This window comes from Halichondria panicea, chromosome 13, assembly GCF_963675165.1.
Source record: "Halichondria panicea chromosome 13, odHalPani1.1, whole genome shotgun sequence".
NCBI classification, from domain to species: Eukaryota; Metazoa; Porifera; class Demospongiae; order Suberitida; family Halichondriidae; genus Halichondria; species Halichondria panicea.
In genome coordinates, this window is record NC_087389.1 from 572,300 (window position 1) to 593,403 (window position 21,104).

At 43.5% G+C, this 21,104-nt stretch overlaps 3 protein-coding genes across 3 annotated transcripts; 2 read left to right on the plus strand and 1 right to left on the minus strand.

The window, feature by feature from the left end:
• The first annotated feature begins 61 nt into the window (after positions 1-61).
• LOC135346825 (glutathione S-transferase omega-1-like) lies at positions 62-1,678 on the plus strand. Its single transcript, XM_064544575.1, has 5 exons — positions 62-241; positions 348-519; positions 602-699; positions 827-1,028; positions 1,360-1,678. The coding sequence occupies exons 1-5, from the start codon at positions 149-151 to the stop codon at positions 1,563-1,565; spliced, it is 771 nt and encodes a 256-aa protein (XP_064400645.1). The 5' UTR covers positions 62-148; the 3' UTR covers positions 1,566-1,678.
• On the minus strand, positions 1,654-16,701 carry LOC135346822 (C3 and PZP-like alpha-2-macroglobulin domain-containing protein 8). The gene is made up of 38 exons (XM_064544569.1): positions 16,597-16,701; positions 16,419-16,530; positions 15,586-15,776; positions 15,466-15,491; positions 15,139-15,304; positions 14,865-14,923; positions 14,774-14,791; positions 14,670-14,724; positions 13,831-13,904; positions 13,696-13,774; positions 13,351-13,538; positions 12,391-12,630; positions 11,927-12,097; positions 11,646-11,771; positions 11,406-11,468; positions 11,046-11,240; positions 10,613-10,765; positions 9,493-9,627; positions 9,314-9,395; positions 8,844-9,003; positions 8,269-8,500; positions 7,777-7,983; positions 7,676-7,721; positions 7,522-7,608; positions 7,219-7,389; positions 7,060-7,135; positions 6,404-6,456; positions 6,195-6,322; positions 5,980-6,066; positions 5,624-5,816; positions 5,181-5,416; positions 4,851-5,003; positions 4,598-4,663; positions 4,351-4,472; positions 4,098-4,191; positions 2,408-2,470; positions 2,093-2,198; positions 1,654-1,876 (listed from the first exon to the last, which is right to left on the minus strand). The coding sequence occupies exons 2-38, from the start codon at positions 16,505-16,507 to the stop codon at positions 1,749-1,751; spliced, it is 4,518 nt and encodes a 1,505-aa protein (XP_064400639.1). The 5' UTR covers positions 16,508-16,530; positions 16,597-16,701; the 3' UTR covers positions 1,654-1,748.
• Positions 16,702-16,721: 20 nt separating this feature from the next.
• Positions 16,722-21,076, plus strand: LOC135346830 (target of rapamycin complex 2 subunit MAPKAP1-like). Its single transcript, XM_064544580.1, has 18 exons — positions 16,722-16,861; positions 16,994-17,090; positions 17,157-17,285; positions 17,413-17,468; positions 17,576-17,715; positions 17,771-17,824; positions 17,879-17,912; positions 18,193-18,269; positions 18,412-18,478; positions 18,722-18,780; positions 18,915-18,958; positions 19,151-19,257; positions 19,420-19,521; positions 19,733-19,830; positions 19,884-19,938; positions 20,124-20,215; positions 20,520-20,664; positions 20,861-21,076. The coding sequence occupies exons 1-18, from the start codon at positions 16,789-16,791 to the stop codon at positions 20,986-20,988; spliced, it is 1,557 nt and encodes a 518-aa protein (XP_064400650.1). The 5' UTR covers positions 16,722-16,788; the 3' UTR covers positions 20,989-21,076.
• The last annotated feature ends 28 nt before the right edge of the window (positions 21,077-21,104 follow it).

Consider the following 21,104-nt stretch of genomic DNA (forward strand, 5'->3'; position numbering starts at 1 on the left):
CATGCAGTACTGACATGAATACACTCAGCATTGCATGTTTGCTACACTCAGCACTTCCTGTAGAGATAAAAACCACACCTTCACTAAGCTTCACTGCCATTGGACATCACTATAGTATAGCACTGCAAACCGACCTTCCCCATTCACCATGCCTCAAGTGGACATCTACACAGAGCCAGGACCCATCCCAGACGGTGTGCAGCTGAGGGTTTACAGCAACCCCATCTGCCCCTATGTTCAGGTATGTGAGCAGCCATCACATCAGTTTATAGCTAGTTCTACCTACTTCTAGCTAGCTTGTTTCCATTCACTGTATACTTACAAATGCAAACATTTCTTTCTTGCAGCGAGTGCGACTGTTTGCAGCTGCCAAAGGCGTACGCACTGAGGAGATCAACATCCACCTGAAGATCAAGCCGGATTGGTACGTGACTAAGATCAACCCTGAGGGGAAAGGCAAGGTGCCCGCCATTCAACTACTAGACGGGAGGGTTATCAACGAGTCACTCGTAGCTGCAGGTGAGTTTGTTGATTCTAATACAGTACTATACTGTTAATAGTGATCACTTTAGCTAATTATTTGTTGCTATTATATGTACAGAATATGTCGATGAAGCTTTTGGTGGCAAGAAGTTGTGGCCAACTGATCCCTACGAGAGAGCACAAGCCAGACTGACAGTGGACAGTTTTGGAAACAGAGTAAGAATGCATGTTGGAAGCATGCCATGTTGGAAGCACAATAGTAAGCTTTTTAGTTTGCAGAAATTAACATCTTCTATGTATATTTTTCCATTCTTTGGTTCTATTTACAATTTTTCTTCTTCAGTTTACTCCTAACTTCTACAAAAACTACCGAGATCAGGAGAGCAACGATCACAACGTGGAGCTAGGCAAGTACATCCAGACATTGGAGGAGAAGCTGAAGGCTGGTGGTGGTCCTTTCTTTGGAGGAGCAGAGGCCAATGCAGTGGACTACCTCATCTGGCCATGGTTTGAGAGGTTGGAGACAGTACAGACAATCAAACCCAGTAAGTGCTTTTAAGAGTATTAATAGTGTTAGCCATTAGCCCCAGCCTCACAAGCATGCATTGTTTCTTGAGCTTTCTAACTTATAATAAATAACTACATCCCCTCCAGGTACAATGTATCTTATTTACTTATTAGACAGAGCTTTTACCCTGGGCGTTTAAACGAGATGGGCGTTTATTCAAGGAGGGCGTTTAATCAAGTAAATACGGTACATGTATGTAGCTTAACTTAACTATAGGATTATTGTAAGATCTCTATAATTATACAGCTAGCTAGAACCATGCCCACAATAAGAGCTGGCTCTACTCACAACGTACACCACACACACAGAAATTAGTGAAGCTGTGAACAAAGACAAGTTTCCTCTAGTCTTCAGTTGGATTGACCGTATGAAAGAGAACGAGGCTGTCAAGCAATCATTCCTACCCACCGAAAACCACCTGGCTTTCCTCAAGACGTACTTGAGTGGTAACCACGACTACGGAACAGTTGACCTCACTGGAGAGGGAGTCAGAATGTATACCAAGAAAGAATAACTCTACATTGTATTCTAGATCGATGTTAATTGAGATTATTGTTATACAGACATTGATGAATGTATAGAATTGTTTTGCAATCAGCAAATTAAAAATAGCAATTGATTACATAATTATAGCAGTTGATTTCTGATGTGTACGTATAGCAATAAAACCAGTTTGTGTAGAAAGTCCCATGCATGACTACTCTAAGAGGTCACTAGGTCCGGGTACACCTCGAGTGGGTGGAGGGGGTGTGGACAGTGATGGGCGTCCAATGGGAGGCAAGGGAGAGGTACTCACTGGCAGGTAGTAGTCAGTGATGGACTGGCCTGCACGAGGGGGGAGGTACAGAATCATCACACTAACAAATAACATATAATTATAGTGGTTTATTTATGTAAACAAAAACAACACTACCAAAATAGTGAAATAGGGAATACACTAGTTGAACACATTTTAGTGCAGGTGGCGAATTGTCTAATTTTCAGTGCTTGAAAAGCTTCTATAAATGGATGCCTACCTACGTCTTATGGTTAATAACTGACCAGGGTCATAGTAGTCATACACAGTGACTGGGAGCTGTTGGGGGGTCTCCACCACAAAGGCACGACTGAAGTGAACGGTGAAGCTGGTGCCCAAGTTCCCGGGAACCTGGTACGAGGACGGGATATAAAAGAACAGCCACAATTCATTATGTGCACCGAGTACTCATACGTATGTGTAGCCAATGATTATAGTACACTTAGGCTTTGAAAGAGTACAGTACTTATATAAAGTTGCCTGCAGGCGTCAGCCAACATGTACATACAGTAGCTATGGTAAGCTATAATTATTAGTACACTAATGGCAGGAGCACTCACATTGTTGAAGTAGAACACAACGCTAGTGCCTCGGGGCTCAAACCTCTCCAGTTCAGCACCAGCCTGAAGATAATAAAACAAACGAGTTAAGTACGCTCTTAGGAATAAGCTACTGTAACAGCTGTATTTAAAAATGTATTTGAAGATTGCTTGATGGCAAATGGGTATTCTCCACATAAACCAGAGTAGCTTTATACTATATACATGTACATGTACATGTAACATTAAGTGTCTATGACTTAATTGTGTTGCAGTTTGCAGTTATATTTAGTAGCTAGCTGCTTGATAGTTGCTACATACAATACAGTGTGCTTAGATCAGCAGTCTAAAATGGTGGAAAAAGGCGTGGGTGCTTTTTCAGAATCAGGCCTGTTTTTTTCTAATTTTGGAGGTTACTTTAAAATAATGTTATTCATTGCCTACATGCATAGTTTATAGTACATAGTATAGAACCACAATAAACTTATACCATGTCATACTATAAAACAGGTGCCTCTCTGCCTAGTCTATGCAGAAAAGAGATGTTTAATTCTCTTGAATTTTTGGGAGGCCAATACTTTCCCTTATGGGTGAGGCCTACTTTGTAAATAACAAAGAAATACACACCTGTTCGAGTAGTCCAGGGTTCTTCCAGTGTCGTTTTTAAATATTAAAATTAATGTGTCAACACACAGGAGCTACGTACATGTGCTGTGTTCCTAACATTATAATATCTCTCAGGTTGACAGCTGCTGTAGTGGATGTGTTCTCAGGAATTGTTGGTTACTATGACAGTAAGTTCATTGAATCTCTAGACACATAGCTGTACACCTCTTTAGAAACATAGTCAGTCATGCAAACCCTCACTGTTCAGGACAAGAACCTGGTACGGAGATTATTGACATGTCGGTGATCAATGGAGCGCTGAACTACGTCATCAACAACCAGAGGAAGACGGGAGAGATACCAATCATCGGCCGTGTTCCTTTGTAAGTTGTTCTGCCATTATCGCCTTCTTCAGTTCTTTTTGCTTCAATTTTCTTAGAACTACAATACATGTACTCTCTAAGCATGTTTGCATGTCATCATGCACATGCTCTATGTGATATAATTATAGTTTGTTGCATGTACTGGTCATGTCTCCTCCTACAACACAGAGAACTGGCGGCTCCATTTCTCATACTGCCTTTGGCATTGTGGCTCTCAAGCAGTACCTCCAAACCTTCCCCACGTCCCCGAGTGAAGTAAGTATATATTCTAGCTGGTTCCGATATCTATTTTGTTATTACTCGTGATTTGTATTTTGTAAATCTGCTATTATAAAATTCTTACTAATTACGTACATGTGCAGCACTTCATGTGTTCTTTGTTTGGTCATGTGCAGGGTAGGACCAGGAATGCTGTCCAGAACGCTCAACAGTACATTGAGAATGAGTTTGAGGAAGAGGCAGAGTTCTGTAACTATGGCCTTGCTCTCTCAGCCTACGCCCTCCAGGAGACAGCCCCCTCCAGAAACACAGCTGTCAAAAATGGCCTCATCTCAGCTCTACGCTCGAGGATTACCACCAGCAAAACTTGTACGTACCTACAGCTACCAGTGCAGTGTGCAGTTGTCTAGCACTTTATTACACATGTGCACTAGTACAGCCACGTACGTACAGGCACTACTATAACCCGGCCTCAGCTGTACACATTATAATGATTCACTCACGATCTGATCGGCCAGCTCGTGATGAGAGAACAAGTATCCAGAGGGAATCTCAACGTCCACTATAGCCATGTCCGAGGACTCACCACCGAGATACCTATTGGGCCCAGGTGATAGTATGAGCAGTTGAGCACATGCAATACTGTGCTTCAAATAATCAATCATTACGTACAATGTCATGTATAGACAAGTTCACCGTAATTATGCATCAGTTCACTATATATAAAACCCGGTGCCGGTGGGTGATAATGCTCACCTGATCCTGACTGAGAGAGTGAGGAGAGTGCCTAGGGGCGTGTCTGACCGCTCACTGGCCAGCTGTAGAGAGAATGCCCTCACATCAGAGCAACAGCTGCAGCCATGGTACGTCAGAGTGCTCTACACACACACAGATTGAATATAGTTACATACGACGTACGGTTAAGCAATAACAATACATGTACCAGCTTGAGATAGATTCACGGGCTAAAGAGACCAGCTATAGAATTGTGGTCATAACCCACCTGAATGATAACAGTGCCAAATCCAGACCAGTTGACACAGTTGCCGTCACTGGGAACACTGGGAACCTGGAAAAGCACACGTGTGTAATATTAAATCCCATACATCCCTGAAGAAAGACTAACTGATATAAAGGCTAGGTATCGAGGTCCCAAATGAACAGTTTGTGTATACAAGCCTCTGTATAAAAAGTACATGTACAGTTGTATGATGCTGTACATGTAGCTATTTTACTAGGCCTGTATTAGAGCTCACATTGATAGTGTTTCGCTCGTATCGGTTGCCGGGGGTGATGCTGAGAGGAGCAGCTGTCAGGGCGGGGAGGTCAAAGGTGACAATCTTGTTGAGTTCCCTCGTGAAGGTGTCTTGAGCAAACCCTGACAATGCCTTCATTGCTATCACGGTGTCCTGAGTACATTGTATACATAATCTCAGGGGGGGGGGGGGGGGCTCTTTCCCTCCATTCAAATTGTACCAGTATAGGGATACAAACAACTCAATCATTGCATGATGGGTAAACTTTCAGCTGCATGTACAGTAGATTTTGTCCTGTTACTAAGCCACCCCCACCCCCCTGGGGCATACCTGAGAGGAGTAGAACCCGCCGCTGTCCCCCCTAATCCTGATGAGCCATTGAGCCAGACAGACGGTGAACTGGTTCTCCCCCTCTACTTGCCTGAGGGCCAGGAGAGCGTAGGCTGTAGTCTCCACACAGGCAGCTGACCCCTCTGCCCTGGGGCGACCGCTGCAATCCGTACCATCCTGAGGTGTGCTAGGTCGGTCACTAGGACAACCAGGGCATAGGAAACAGGTGCCAGGATCTATAGAAATCAAGATTGGTTGTATAACAGAACATGCTACTAGTAACTCAATTGGAAGAAAGGGGCCGGGAAAGAGGGGGATATTGGAGAAAATTATGCTAATAAAACAAATAGGCTCCCTCCACGTACGTACGTGGCTGTACTAGTGCACATGTGTAATAAAGTGCTAGACAACTGCACACTGCACTGGTAGCCGTAGGTACGTACAAGTTTTGCTGGTGGTAATCCTCGAGCGTAGAGCTGAGATGAGGCCATTCTTGACAGCTGTGTTTTTGGAGGGGACTGTCCCCTGGAGGGCGTAGGCTGAGAGAGCAAGGCCATAGTTACAGAGCTCAGCTTCTTCCTCAAACTCATTCTCAATGTACTGTTGAGCGTTCTGGACAGCATTCCTGGTCCTCACCTGCGCATGACCAAACAAAGAACACATGAAGTGATGTACACTGTACATGTACGTAATTAGTAAGAACTTTATAATAGCAGATTTACAAAATACAAATCACGAGTTGTCTTAATAATAACAAATGTGTTTACTAGATATCGGAACCACTAGAATACAGACTTACTGCATTCGGGGACGTGGGGAAGGTTTGGAGGTACTGCTTGAGAGCCACAATGCCAAAGGCAGTATGAGAAATGGAGCCGCCAGTTCTCTGTGTGTGTGTGTAGGAGGAGACATGACCAGTACAAGTACATGCAACAAACCATGTATCACAGTGTGACATGCAAACATGCTTAGAGAGTACATGTATCAGAAGGCGATAATGGCAGAACAACTTACAAAGAGACTGAAGCTGTGAACACGGCCGATGATTGGTATCTCTCCCGTCTTCCTCTGGTTGTTGATGACGTAGTTCAGCGCTCCATTGATCACCGACATGTCAATAATCTCCGTACCAGGTTCTTGTCCTGAACAGTGAGGGTTGTGCATGACTGACTATGTTTCTAAAGAGGTGTACAGCTGTGTGTCTAAAGATTCAATGAACTTACTGTCATAGTAACCAACAATTCCTGAGAACACGTCCACTACAGCAGCTGTCAACCTGAGAGATATTATAATGTTAGGAACACAGTACATGTACTTAGCTCCTGTGTGTTGGTTAACACATTAATTTTAAAGCCTCTAATATTTAAAAATGACACTGGGAAGAACCCTGGACTACTCAAACAGGTGTGTATTTTTTTGCTTTACTTTATTTACAAAGTAGGCCTCACCCATAAGGGAAGTATTGGCCCCCCAAAAATTCAAGAGTACTAAACCTCTCAAGATTGACTTATACACCAAGCAGAGGCACCTGTTTTATAGTATGACATGGTATAAGTTTATTGTGGTTCTATACTATGTACTATAAACTATGCATGTAGGCAATGAATAACATTATTTTAAAGTAACCTCCAAAATTAGAAAAAAACAGGCCTGATTCTGAAAAAGCACCCACGCCTTTTCCACCATTTTAGACAGGAATAAACTGCTGATCTAAGCACACTGTATTGTATGTAGCAACTAATCAAGCAGCTAGCTACTAAATATAACTTGAAACTGCAACACAATTAAGTCATAGACCCTCAATGTTACATGTACATGTATGTCTGATTCTGGGAGCATGCTATGTACATGTAATATGGGATCTTCATAGACTTCCTACCAGAGACTGCAGTCAGCTCTTGGCCAGATAGCAAAGCAACCTGTTCCTTGGAGATAATTCAGCTGCCTCTGATAACCTGCAGGTTAAATAGTCATTAGGAAAACAGTGCAAATAAAATAAACAAAGCGAACAAACAAAATATTTTGGCACTCTGCACACCTGTCATAATATTGTTCCTGATTTTGACCTCTAGGAAGTCCTGTAGTTGCCCGGTGGACTGGAGATAGCCGGCAACCACCCAGTTGACAGCTGTCCTCACCAGGTTCTGCTCACCACATCCTGAGGGGAGAACCAGGAGGCGGTCCAGGTCGGGAGGAGACATCAGGTCACCTGTGGGGTGTGTGTGTGTGGTGTGTGTGTGTGTGTGTGGTGTGGGCGTGTGGACAAGAGTTGCATCAAAAACCTTATAATTATGTAAGCAAGTCTTCACGGCTATCCACACCTCAACGTGCATGTACGTACCAGTGACTGCTATTCTCGCTGAAGCAGAGCCCGAAATCACACAGTTGGGTAGACTATAGTTGAAACAATACCGTCCCTGCCCAGCACCTACAGGCGTACGTACATCAGAACAATCATGTAAATCACAAACACTATAATGCACTACACCACTTGCCTTCAGCGAATACGTTCTCGGTAATGTCGAATTTATCACAACCAGGCTGTAGCAAACGCAGTCAAATTAATATGCAACCTATAACACTTGATCTACTGTACCTTAACAAAGAGAGGCTTCCTGACAACATCTGTCTCCCCTTCGTCGGTAACTGCGGAGATGGTGACTTGCAGCTGTCCAATTGCTCGTGGGTGGAGCTTGAATGAGAATGACCCACCCTCCCCTCTGGTCAGCGTGAGTCGACCACTGGTGGGCAGGGACAGGTCCCGTACGTCCAGGTCATCATCCACAGTCACACTGATGGTGACCTGCAAAGGTGGACCAAGATGGCCACCCAGGGTACACAAAGTCCTTTAGTTTCATATCAATACAGAAACGGTACATTTTACGTAACATCTGTAATACGGAGTTATGCGTAAAATGGATGATTATGAATTGAGTACGACCGCCAAAATATCAGCTCTGTAGTTATTCCGCAGCTTTAATTATCACATTGTGTACTCAGGTAGTACATACATACATACACTGTACATAAAGAGCAAGCATTGGCAGGAGCCACGGTTATAGGGGCCCTGGGGGGGTGTATAGCTTACCACTGTGGAAGCCCTGAGGCCAAAGAAGAAGACAAGTGGAGTGATGGTGACAGACTCTCCAAAGTTGATGCTGAAGGGAAGTTCGAGAGAGACAAAGAATGGTTTGGAGACAGTGATCTGTGACTGCCGTGAGATTCCCAGACCAGCTGTCTTGCTCAGAGAGAAGGCCTCACCAAACCAGGTGGTGATGGTGTCCGGGGCAACAGAGTTGATGATGGCATTACCCTCAGCACTGCACCATGTGTGTGTGTGTGGGTGTGGGTGGTGTGTGTGTGTGTGTGTGTGTGTGTGTGTGTGTGTGTGTGTGTGTGTGTGCGTGCGTGCGTGCGTGCGTGCGTGCGTGCGTGCGTGCGTGCGTGCGTGCGTGCGTGCGTGCGTGCGTGCGTGCGTGCGTGTGTGTGTATTTATTGCTTGTTTGCATACATAAGCTTATATCTTAATAAGGAGCACATAATTAATCATTTACTTTTAGGAATATACAATCATTATTATTTTCTCCTTTAACATTCAAGAGTGCATACAGTGTTTCAGACCAGTAGTACACACAGTCATGCATGCATAGATCTAGTACTGACTCTGCCTTGAGTAGTTGGAAGATCCAGCTCTCAGGGAAGAACACGCGAGCAGCCTCTTCCTCAGTCTCCACTGGTGAGGGAACAATACTCTCTACTCGATCATCTGTCACGACCACAGCTGGTCCCTCAGGGCCGGGGATTCTAGAGAACAAGTAGTCAGCTGCATGAGAGGGAACAACACACACATGTTAATGAAGCACATTGCTATATTGAGTCATACTTCCACAAAACGTTTGAATAGGATAATATAATAGTCTTGTTTTTGTAAAATTGCTAGATTTTAACCAATCACATAACATGTATCTAAGCACAACACTGGAACGGTAATTCTGAGAGCTATTGAATGCATCAATCAGTTTGAAATTGGACAATCTGAACACAAATTACAGGCTCTCAAAAGGTATAGCTATCGTAACAGCTGTGAAGTATGAAAACAATACCAATAGTGTTATATAGTGTAGTATACTCACGAACAAAGGGTCGAGGTGGTGGTCTGGGTGGAGCTGGTGGGTTGGGTCGGAACATGTTTGAATACAGACTCACTCCGGCTGCCTATACATGTATACAGTGCAAACACGATACAATAATATAATTGATTGCAACACTGCCACAGGTAGCTATAGTTACAGAGTATCCTACAGTAGCTCACGTTGAGTATGCTGTTGATGCTGACGGACGTTGGCTCAGAGCAGCTGTCTGGACAGCACCTCCCCTCAGTGGCCGTATTACAAGTGCTGCCTCCAGACAGAGACCCTCTGGTTAGCTCACGCAAGAGCCGACACACCTGCAGAGGAGAGAAAAACCCCCATCACATCATGACTAATCTAGAAAACTTTAATACCGTATAGCGGGTAATTTTCATGTGAACTACCAAGTTTAATATTTCGTATTCTAAATATTCGTACAGCTCAGAATGGTGACTTAGAGGATGATGCTCTTACAACACAAAAATACAAACATTCCACCATACAAATAACCTGGTATACCTACACACAATACACACAATACTTATCCATGCATGGGCACCTCTCAATCTAGCATGTAGTCAGTACCAGTCTCTGTGCCAGATACTGCATGAGACACGTAGTTACGTATCTCCATGCTGACTAGATCTGGTTAACCATTATTACCGTATAGCAGGTAATTTTCATAGGGTAAAATATTCGTTATTTTCGTGGGCAAACTGACCTCAACGAAATTTTAACGTAGGCGTGGCTTACCGGAACATAGGAATGCAATGCAGGCACGAGACTAAAAACGAAATTTTTACTCACAAAAACCACCGTTTCTCGAGTTGAACGAATTTTTACCCCACAAAACGGCATAAGGAACCTGGATGTATTGCAAAGATTCTGCAAAACTCTATAAAAGAACAGGTGTGCATTTCTTGTTTTGCTTTTATTTACAATGTAGGCCTCACCCATAAGGGAAGTATTGGCCTCCCAAAAATTCTTTAGATTGGATCCACTGCATTGAATGTAGCTCTAACTAGCTCTGTGTAAGAGGCACCCTTTTATAACATGACATGGTACAAGTTTTTTGTGGTTCTATAAACTATGCATGTAGACAATGAATAACATGCAACCTCCAAATTGGAAAACAAACAAACTAACTAAGCTAACAGCTGTGTAATTCGAGGCCTGTTTCGAGCCTGCACATTCAGTTCCTATTAATCAAGGAAATAAGTTTGCAAAACGTTGCTTTAAAATTGGTCAAAAAGCATAAGTTTATGCTCGCATAATTATCTTATTTACACTAGGATATCTCACATTGTCCTTCTCCAGTGACTTGCATGCCTCGGCCAGTAGAGAGAGACTCTTGTCTACCACACTCACGAGGACCACAGACCCAGGCTCTGTGACTGTCCTCACTGACACTGGTGTACCTGGCTCCACGATGTCTCCACTGAAGGAGAGGTGAACCTAACAACAGAGAATAAAGATGAAGCAAAGCAAGAAAGTTATGAGCCATGTATCTACACAGATATACAGTACATGTATGAAATTCTGAGAGGCTGTTACAGTATCAGGAAACAAGTAAGTCAATACATGTAGGTATTATATGAGCCTAACTCTTCAGTATGGCAGCAACCCCCTGCAAACTCTCAAAGCAAACTCACAATAACAGCATGTCTAACAAATTCTAAGTCAGCTAATTTCATGCTGTGTGTGGGTATGGAGATAATCTGATCGACTAGCTCACATCATTTTTCAGATCACAGGCGACCGTTAGCTCAATCAAGTCTGCCACCAACTCTCCATCCTCACGAGCAAACAGTCCGAGAACTTTAACCTTTGGTACCATTTCGTGGGTGACTCGGAATGAAACTGTTGCCGTGGTGACGCCTCCACGTTCCAGTTCAAAGGTGTGCTCCTGAATGCTACCTTGAGCAATCACCTAGGAGGTACAGTATTTTGTCAAAAACAGGCCCAAAAAATAGACTTTTAATTTTAATACATTCCAAGCTTTCAGAAAATCATAAAATTAACGTTATTGGACCAACGAAAGTGAAGTTATGGCCGTTCAAAGAAGCTTCCTTTAATGCGTACAATATTTACTTACCAGGAGATGAAGGTAGGTGAACGGAACTGTTGATTCAGCAAAAATGTCAACTCTGGAATTAGGCTGCAGAGAATCAAATAATTATATGTAGTGAGCAAATGGAGAGCTAGAGCCCTTTTTATCAGTATTTATAACTTGATAATTTGCAGGCTATGGGATTTTGAGTATAAATTATTATAACATGAGAGGATAGCTGGATGGTGGGGACAGAGACACTGCTTGCGGTGGTTAGTGACGTACCCTGGGGCTGGTGACAGAGACATCAGTGAGCTGCAGGAACGAGCGTGTGGGGGAGAAGACAGGAGAGGGAGAGAAGCACTCTTGCTCTACAGCACACGCACCAGCAAACCCTTCAGATGGTCTCATCTGCATGAGAAACAACCAGAAGCTATCATAATAGCATACAAGGAACAGGCTATAGACTTGTGTGTTCTTAGGAGGCAATTTAGAAGAGACTGTATATATACTCACAGTACAATTTGAACAAGGCTAGAATTCACCAATTTTGACATGGAACTCACCGAGATTTTCATGCAGTTAGTGTCCAGAGGCACGCTGATGACAGCATTGATAGCTCCGCCCACACTCGTGATGACATCATTAAATATGACGTTTGCCCCGTTGTTAGTGGCCACATGAACTGTCACGCCCACTCCGTTGGCAAGGGAACCATCACCGAGCGAGGCAAGGGCCTGCACAGTTAAGCACACACACACAGGATTACAAATGTGTATTTTAAATGAAGGGGGAACGACTAATGCCTGCATGCACGCTACAATGTACGTGCAAGAATTCTGTTACACATTTCACTATGCATAAACGTACAATGTTCAATGCAATAATGTGCTTAATTTATAGTTCTAGACTAAGTGAGTGAAACCTAAGAACTAGTCCATACAGTCACTATGTCTATGCATGCACTCGAAGCTTCATGCCTTAGCCTATACAAGTACCAGGTATGAGCATGTGATGTCATGTGACTTACCTTGAGTGTGTAGTTGAGACCAGGCCTGAAGATCTTGGAGTTGTCCTCCGCAAACTTGACATCAATTGGACTGAAAACGAGAGGGATAACTGTTGATTCAGCAATCTTAGTGCCCCGCCCAGCCTCCTCGACTTCAGCTGTGAGTTTAATGGAGGACTTGACACAGAATGGATCGTAACGATACCGCACCATATCGTGGTACCCCTCTGAGGGGATACTGATCACTGCACGGCCGTTGACCTGTGTGTGATTATATACAATGTCATCTTATTGGAGTGTAGCTGAATCATGAGAAATGATAGCTATAATCAATGAACTGGCCTTTAGTAGATACACGTACAGTCCTAGAGTACAGTTACCACCATTTGTATAGCCTATCCTTACTTCACTGTTTTGTTGGAAGCTACTCTGTACACACCAACCACACACACACACACCCACACAAAGATTCTGCAAAACTCAGTAAAAGAACAGGACTGGTGAATTTCTTGTTTTGCTTTTATTTACAATGTAGGCCTCACCCATAAGGGAAGTATTGGCCTCCCAAAAATTTGTTAGATTGGATCCACTGCGTTGAAGGTAGCTCTAACTAGCTCTGTGTAAGAGGCACCCTTTTATAACATGACATGGTACAAGTTTTTTGTGGTTCTATAAACTATGCATGTAGACAATGAACCTCTAAATTGGCAAACTAACTGCTGTATAATTCGAGCCTGCACATTCAGTTCCTATTAATCAAGGAAATAAGTTTGCAAAACGTTGCTTTAAAATTGGTCAAAAAGCATAAGTTTATGCTCGCATAATTATCTTATTTGCACTAGGATATCTCTTCTCCAGTGACTTACATGCCTCGGCCAGTAGAGAGAGACTCTTGTCTACCACACCCACACACACACACACACACCCACACCACATGCACACACAACTACACCCACACCCCACACAAACACACACACTCACCAGTGGGACGGTCTTGTCGTGGAAGGGCAGTGACTCTCGTCTAGAGCTGGCCTCGAGTGTGGCGTTGAGTTTGACCCTCCCTTGCACATTCTCTCCAAACACGTACCTTGCCCTCACAGTCACCTGGATGTCCTCCTCTCTCTCCAACTGTCCAGGGGAGTCAAGACTCACCTCAAACCGTGGCAACACTGTAACCATGGAGAAATACAACCATTGCCAAATATGACCATGACAAAACTGTGTAATTCTCTCACTCTTTTGCACGCAAATAGTGACCTCACGTACTGTTGTACGGCAAACTACTTTACAGCTACTCTGTCTATACACAGCTGTGGGTAGACCTACCGAATTCGTCTACTTTGAACGAGCAGCTGGCAAAGGGTGCTGTGTAGAATGCCTGACACCCTCCCCTCTCCTGGGGCACCTGTGCATTGCCATAGTAACCAGTGGATGCTAGGTGGTTTAATGTCGCTGACAAACCTTGAAGTTGACATCGATCCTCCAAGCACCAAAGTTGAGCTCCTCCGCCAGTGGAAAGTCCAAACACTTGAGATCTGCATGCAAGCATAGAGAAACAGTGACTACTCTATGGCCATTGTTGATACTAGAGTATAACATGGAATCTGAATATTTCATGTTCTATAGACACATCTTTCACTGTGTGCTATGGTGGAATGGTATCATTGGTGGATTGAATAAGAAATTGCAATCAGTTTGGGTGAAGGTAGAGACAGTGAAAGGGATAGGCCGGAGACAACTAACAAAAACAAAAAATTAAAGCAGACAGTACAATAACTATGCTATGGAGTATAAGTCAGTACTACATATTGAGGCAGAGTGATATATAGTTTGGGTGAAATAGGTAGGTGTAGGTACGTGGGTGTACATGTAGCCATAGGTACGTAGGTGTAAGTACGTGGGTGTAGGTACGTGGGTGTACATGTAGCCATAGGTACGTAGGTGTAGGTACGTGGGTGTAGGTATCATATGTAGGTGATTGCTAAGTGATGGAGGAAATGACCACACTCATCACACCTGGTCACTGGAGCCACTCAGTCTCTCAGGACATTAACCAACTCTGTGTAGTGGTCTAGCTAGCTACTAATTAGTTAAAGACAGACACAACAAAACAAGCAATCAGTAATGGAGGTAATGGAAGGTAAAACACTGACATGGTATCTGCCAGTTAGCTAATGGAAAATTCATCTGTTGGAATCTACTGAGAGCCAAATGGCTTATTTTAAATTTGCACTTGTCATAAAATTATTATACCAAGCAAACCACATTTTTGTTGCCAACATTGCAAGCTAGCCACTCACCTCCAGCTGGAATGGTGACAGTGTCAAGCTTGAGGATTTGCTTGAACTTTGCATCCTGCAATAACCATGATACTGGGCATCACATGAGTGAGGTGTACACTTACCCTGATCCTAACAGTCACCTGTATGATGGAGAGAATAGGGGATATGGTTTAAACAGTACGAGTGGCTCTATAATAGTGAGCAATTGCTTACATCAGCATTGTCAGTATGGGGCTTGAGAGTCTTGTCCAGAAAGGCCAAACAAAAGCTGACTGTGTGTGTGTGTGTGTGTGTGTGTGTGTGTGTGTGTGTGTGTGTGTGTGTGTGTGTGTGTGTGTGCGTGTGCGTGGATGGGTGTGTGTGTGAGGAGTAGGTACAATGCTAGCAACAATCTAGCAAGGCTATAGCAACAATCTATAGAGTAATAGCTTGCCTTGTGGCTTAAGAGGGACAACTTATCTAGTAACAGCCCAACCAACCAACGTACCTTTCTGGGATGGCTTGTAGATCGGTTTGTCTGTCTTGACAAGGAGGAAACCAAATGAGTTAGTGGAGAAGGACAGCTGTCGCCGTGAGTAGTAGGTCACCTCTCCATCGTGAGAGCTAACAGTGATGAAGTATCTCCGAAGCTGCAGCTGGCTAATCGAAGGCATCTGGAAATAGTATTTAGTGAACTTTGGGCTGGATAAAAATAATTATTTAACGAGCATGCCTTGTGCTCTGGAATGAAATTACTTTGCTCAACAAAATAATAGCAAGCTTAATTAAAGTTTTTCTCCATAATTATACTTAAATCAGAATTGCACTCACTTACTTGTACATCCAACTTGACAGGCCGACCTGTAAAACGAGACAACGTAATTTTGTCGCAAATACTAGGCAGCTGCAACAAATCAACACAACACACCACCTCTCTAAAACAACAACTCGTCACCTTGCCTGGTCTTGCCACTCACTGTGCTGAACACCTGGCCGTTGTTTTTGCAAGATCTCCTCCGCTCCTCACATGAGCAGTCCTCGTACGACACCGTTGCCGTGACATCAAACCGCTCGGGTGAGTAACTAGTGAAGGTGAGACTCTCCACTGCTCCAACATGGAAGACTTGAGGTGTGAATAGTTTGTGCCTGCAAGGGGGGGGGGGAACTGATGTAATGCATGCACTGTCAAGGGAATGGGAACACTTTGCAAAATGTTGTATTTAGTGTATATACATGCAGCAACCAGAAATCAAAGGGTGATCGACAGATTTTTGAGGTGACAGATGGTATCAATTGTGGCATGTGGTAGTCAGTAAAAGATTCTAACTAATGCACTGTCATGAAATTTTGTTACTTGCAAATTAGGCCTCCATGGACACACTTGTGCATCTAGGAGAACCTTCCAAAAATTATAGTGTCAACAACAGACACCACTTCACTTGCTTGCTTGTGTTTAAATCTATTCAGGCCTCAGCTTTTATAGGCAAAGGCTTTATAAACCTTTTGTGGAGAGCACAAAAATGTCTATGAATAATAATGGTTATAATTATAGAGTATGCAACTGGTACCCAGGGCAGGTTGTTAGGGCTCTATCTAGTGATAAGAGGGAAGCAGCTTCTCCTCTAATCCCACCATTACACAGCTTGTATATTAGACAACAAATGCAGCTAAATTGTATCTCTGAGAACCTAAACATTTTCCCGGGGAAGGACCGTTTAACAGCAAATAATTATAATTTATGCATCAATACTGGAGATATATGCAGCAGCCAATGAGTGTGTTTCTTACGGAGGTACAGTACGATCGCCCTGAGAGCTCACGAGTGCAGAGAGATGAATGAGGACAATGACACCAATCATTGCCCGCAGCAACGTCATGGCTGAGACTGATTTGCTGAGTTCTAGTCATGGGCAAGAAATGACAACATTTTATATGCTGGTGCCTACAATTAATTGTTTTAACTCACCTTCTGTTTTCCTATTGCAGTAAATCTACAGCTCTTCCACGTACACATATCACTCAACGCTCTAAAATCTCCTTTTATGTAACATGCTGCTTTGCTTGTTAATTGACCCCGCCGCCCCCCCCCCCCCCCCCCATGCCCAAGAGGCACAGGTAGGTGTGTCAACCACATGGAAAACAGTACAGCCCAGAGAAAATGGCCTTCTTTGATGACCCAAAGCTCCTGATAGCGCACATAAGACACTCCTTCATCACCAGTGATGACTCAGGTATGTACTGTACTCCAGCTAGCTCTACTGTCAAAAGCTAGGCTGCTAGGTACTATTAATATATTAAATAGACCAGTACTTGAGATAGATGCTTTGTCTAGAAACTGAGTATTGCATTACACCATGCTATAGGCATGTGTGAGCTGATCATGATCAATGAGGATCTGGACAATGAAATTAAAAGTGATCACAAGTTCTCCAAGAAGAGCTTGAGATTGCAACACAGATAGTAAGCCACACTATTAAAACACTGATACGATAATTTTACCTATCATACTTTTTCCTCTTTGTCTAGTAATCCGACTGAGAACTATCCCCGACATGCAGCCATGTCGTTTGATATTCACGCCAGCCCCACTCTCTCTCGTAGACCACCCCTCAAGGACAACAGGGACATGTTCGAAGTCATTGCCGAGCAAAGAAGGTAGACCCACAACTCCCCCGCCTACACACACACACACGCACACACACACACACACACACACACACAACTCCCCCGCCTACACGCACACACACACACACACAGCTTCATAATGGTTCTTGTTGTGCAGGAAAAAGAAGTCGAGTCAAGTGCGGTCCATTGTATGGCAAGACACTAGCGTAGTCGGTAAGCTTAGACTGTCATGATAGGTGTAATATAATATCCATGTTTTGTAGCAATTCGTCTACTGTAACAGTAACAGACGCTTTATTCGTTCTTTCCAACCTCTTCAGTGGACCACACCCTCTTTCCTCGGCAAGAGATCCCACAAAGGTCAAAGGACACCCAGCCCTCACGATTGGCACAGCTGCTGGCAGAATACAACAAACTATCGGCCAACCCTTACTTCGAATTCGGACGCTTCAATGGCGAGGTGAGTAATCAAAAGCTATAACTGTTAATGGCTACTGGCTACTATTCTTCTTCAGAATCATGGATTTGCTGTAGCCAACGTCTATCGCATTTTCTTGCCTATGTCTAAGGTAGTTTTATTTCTGATCATGTGACATGCTACCACTCGCTCCACCCTCTTATAGACTCCCCTGCGCCCGATCATCATCACAGTACTGCGTGAGTTAGTAGCAATATTCTCATGCACACTTTGGTTTGCACAGTTGAAACCGTCTATTGGCCACTCCATGTATGACTAGGTCACTCTCCTACTATGTATAATACTGCCAGGTTAATGGTCTCTCCATAGCATGTGTTTGGACCTGTGTTAGCAGGCCACCCTCTATAATACAGCCACTGTTGACCGCGTGTTTTATTTATTATTTGTTAGTTCAGAGATGTGTTTGGTGACCATTAACGTCCACTGGCAGAATGGTGATGTATTTCTTTGCCCTCACAGACAAGGCCACCATTCGTGATATGATAGGACTCACTTTTTGGAAATACATTGAAGAAACTAAAGATCCCGTCAAACTGGTTAGTCCACTCTCTAGCTCAATAGGTAGCGCCATAATATTACGTACTTGAAGATTTGCTTTTGCTACTCACCTTTAACCCTTGGACTTGTGACATAATTATATAAGATCCGAAGATTTAATGTTCCTTTCTTACACCACAGGGTCCAGTTGACAATTACTCTGTAATGATATCGGAGGAGGATGGTGATATTGACACAGACCTACCTCGTACGTACCACACCCACTAACGGGTAGCTATCACTTGTGATGCTATTACCCCCCTCCACCCCCCTCCACACACACACACACATGCACACACACACATGCACGCACGCACACACACACACACACACACACACACACACATGCACACACACATGCACACACACACGCACACACACACACACGTACACACACACACACACACACACACACACACACACACACACACACACACACACACACACACAGCTCTTGAGAGGGAAGACAGAGTGGCCAAATTCAGGTTCAAATATCTCGGAATCATCAAGGTAAGTAGGATTAGTTTTCAGTGTACTGTACAGACGTACTATTCAGTTAGTGTAACTATGTTGCTTATTTCATGAACATGTTCTATGTACGCTGTTATAATTATTTTTATGGTTCACTTTCTGTCCCCCCACAGACTAAGAAAGACGACGATCCTCCCAAACATCTCGTGGTCAAAGTGTAAGTATTTATATGATAATAGCAGAGCCTGGTCTACAGTATATGTAAGTCTACTTACTTCAGCTGTGCATTAATAATATGAACGCATATTGAATGTACATGTATATAGCCTATAGGCATAGCCACACGATATTGGACGCTTTGTCAGACCCCCGTGGACTAACTCTTACACTGCATTGTATTCTCATGCAGACACTATGAGCATGGAGGCTTCTCCACTCTGGCAGTGGATAGTCTGAGAGTGGAGATGGCAGAGCTGCTTGATAGAGTCATCAAGAAGAGGAGGCTGCAAATACACGGTGTGTGTGTGTGTGTGTGGGGGGGGGGGGGTCAATCTGAATGTTTCTGCTTATTGATATCTTTTTTGTTACAATTTTTTTATAGAGGGCTAGACTTAGTGGAATCCATGTATGTAGTTCACATTTTAACATCACTATCATCTTGTATACTCCCTCCTGCAGGTTATGAGCTGGAGAAGAAGGATCGGCCCGGACTAGTGGTGGACCTGAGCAGCACACTGGAGAGTCAGGGAACTATGGACTTCATTCTCGTCAAACACATCGGTACGTATGTATGTATCAAGGTTGCATCACTGAACCTGAGTATATATAGTCTAGACACGTATATGCGTTTAATAGACAATCACGCTTTGTTTGAGCATTCTAATTCAATCTATCTCATAATTATATTCAAATTATCTTAATTGATACTCTTGGTGAATTATGGAGCCAATCCACCCACTCATCACTATACTAAACCCTCCCCCTCCCTCAGGGCGTCGGCAAACAGCCCCTGCGTCTCCAATGGAGGACGTCGATGATGACTCTAGTCAGACACACGTACGAGCTGAGCTCACCAGTCACCAATACAAGGTGAGGTCATGAGACTCGGTCCGATAAGTCACGTGATCATTATCTCATTACAGGCTTACAGGGTGATACAAATGCATAAGGTTCGGTCGAACACAGAGGTCCTTCTAGGTGAGCTCTTTTGTGCCATTAAGATGTATGATGTTCAGTTTGCATTTCTGGCTTCACTTTTCTGCTACATGTAGAGTATGTTAGTTTATATGGATTGCTCGTTACCTAGCTTGCATGGTCCTACAGTGGAATATAGCTATACAAGCCAAACAGTTGATGTACTGTACACACTACTGTGTCTGCAGGTGTGTCCGGCCAGTTCATTGAAGTGGACCCAGTGAGTCAGTCTCGCTCAGGACTGCCCTCCATCCTCAGGTCTAAGAGTGCTCAGAAATCAGTGAGTGCTAGCTGCAACGTATAAACTTGGTCATCAGATGTTATGGGTCCTACTGGCACTGCCTTAAACTCCACTGAAAGTAAAAAAAACCATGCTGTGGTTTTAAGCAGTTGGCCTTTCTTCAAAGGGTAGCCATTAAGAGAGATAATTCCACTGCATGCACTTGTCTAGATCATTATAATAAATGTTAGGGTGCCTTAATTATTTCACTCTCTACTAACTAGCTGTTCGCCAAAAATTTAATTTGTTGAAATTGTATATAGCTGCTATAGTACTGATTGATTGTATCTGTATGTACGTGCAGAACAAATATGACATTCAGAAGATCTGTGCTTGTGAGATCACTGACGACCGCAATGCCCAGCGTGTGGTGTTCAGGATCATCAGGGTGGGTAAGGAAGATGGAGCCTACAAACACCTCGACTTTGAGGCACCTGTCGCCATGGCAAGTGAGTGATAAGAAACCAATATCAGAGACAGGTGGATGTACATGTGTATATACTTAGGGATACTATACATGTCACTTAGAGCTTTAGTAAGTCTAGTGGAGTTTTATATGACTGGATGGATACCAGTATCTCTGTGCATGCCATTTTGAATATACTGTAGTAGATTCTCATCCACCATTTCTTATGTTTGCTACAGAGGAGATAGTGAGAAAGATTGGGCTGATTCTGGAGGTCGTCTTTGGTGGGGGAAAGTCAGACTATGAAGAATGGAAAGAGCAGAACAAAGGACGAAAAGCTTCTAAAAGTGTTTCAGTTGCTTCGTAAACTGCTTTTTTATATAATTATGTGTGTGTGTGTGTGTACTGAATTGTGGTCAACTTTTATGAAAATATTATTTTTTTGCATACATCAACTCGACAATACTAGTGGGCGGTGCCCTT

Excerpts from the sequence above, each read along its gene's own strand:
- LOC135346825 (XM_064544575.1), top strand. The coding sequence starts at position 149 with ATGCCTCAAGTGGACATCTACACAGAGCCAGGACCCATCCCAGACGGT. Across the intron at positions 242-347 it reads CCATCTGCCCCTATGTTCAG|CGAGTGCGACTGTTTGCAGC; the intron begins GTATGTGAGCAG and ends TCTTTCTTGCAG. Across the intron at positions 1,029-1,359 it reads AGTACAGACAATCAAACCCA|AAATTAGTGAAGCTGTGAAC; the intron begins GTAAGTGCTTTT and ends CCACACACACAG.
- LOC135346822 (XM_064544569.1), bottom strand. The coding sequence starts at position 16,507 with ATGACGTTGCTGCGGGCAATGATTGGTGTCATTGTCCTCATTCATCTC. Across the intron at positions 5,417-5,623 it reads GATTACCACCAGCAAAACTT|ATCCTGGCACCTGTTTCCTA; the intron begins GTACGTACCTAC and ends TGATTTCTATAG. Across the intron at positions 4,473-4,597 it reads TTGGCACTGTTATCATTCAG|AGCACTCTGACGTACCATGG; the intron begins GTGGGTTATGAC and ends GTGTGTGTGTAG.
- LOC135346830 (XM_064544580.1), top strand. The coding sequence starts at position 16,789 with ATGGCCTTCTTTGATGACCCAAAGCTCCTGATAGCGCACATAAGACAC. Across the intron at positions 18,959-19,150 it reads AAACATCTCGTGGTCAAAGT|ACACTATGAGCATGGAGGCT; the intron begins GTAAGTATTTAT and ends ATTCTCATGCAG. Across the intron at positions 19,258-19,419 it reads GAGGAGGCTGCAAATACACG|GTTATGAGCTGGAGAAGAAG; the intron begins GTGTGTGTGTGT and ends TCCCTCCTGCAG.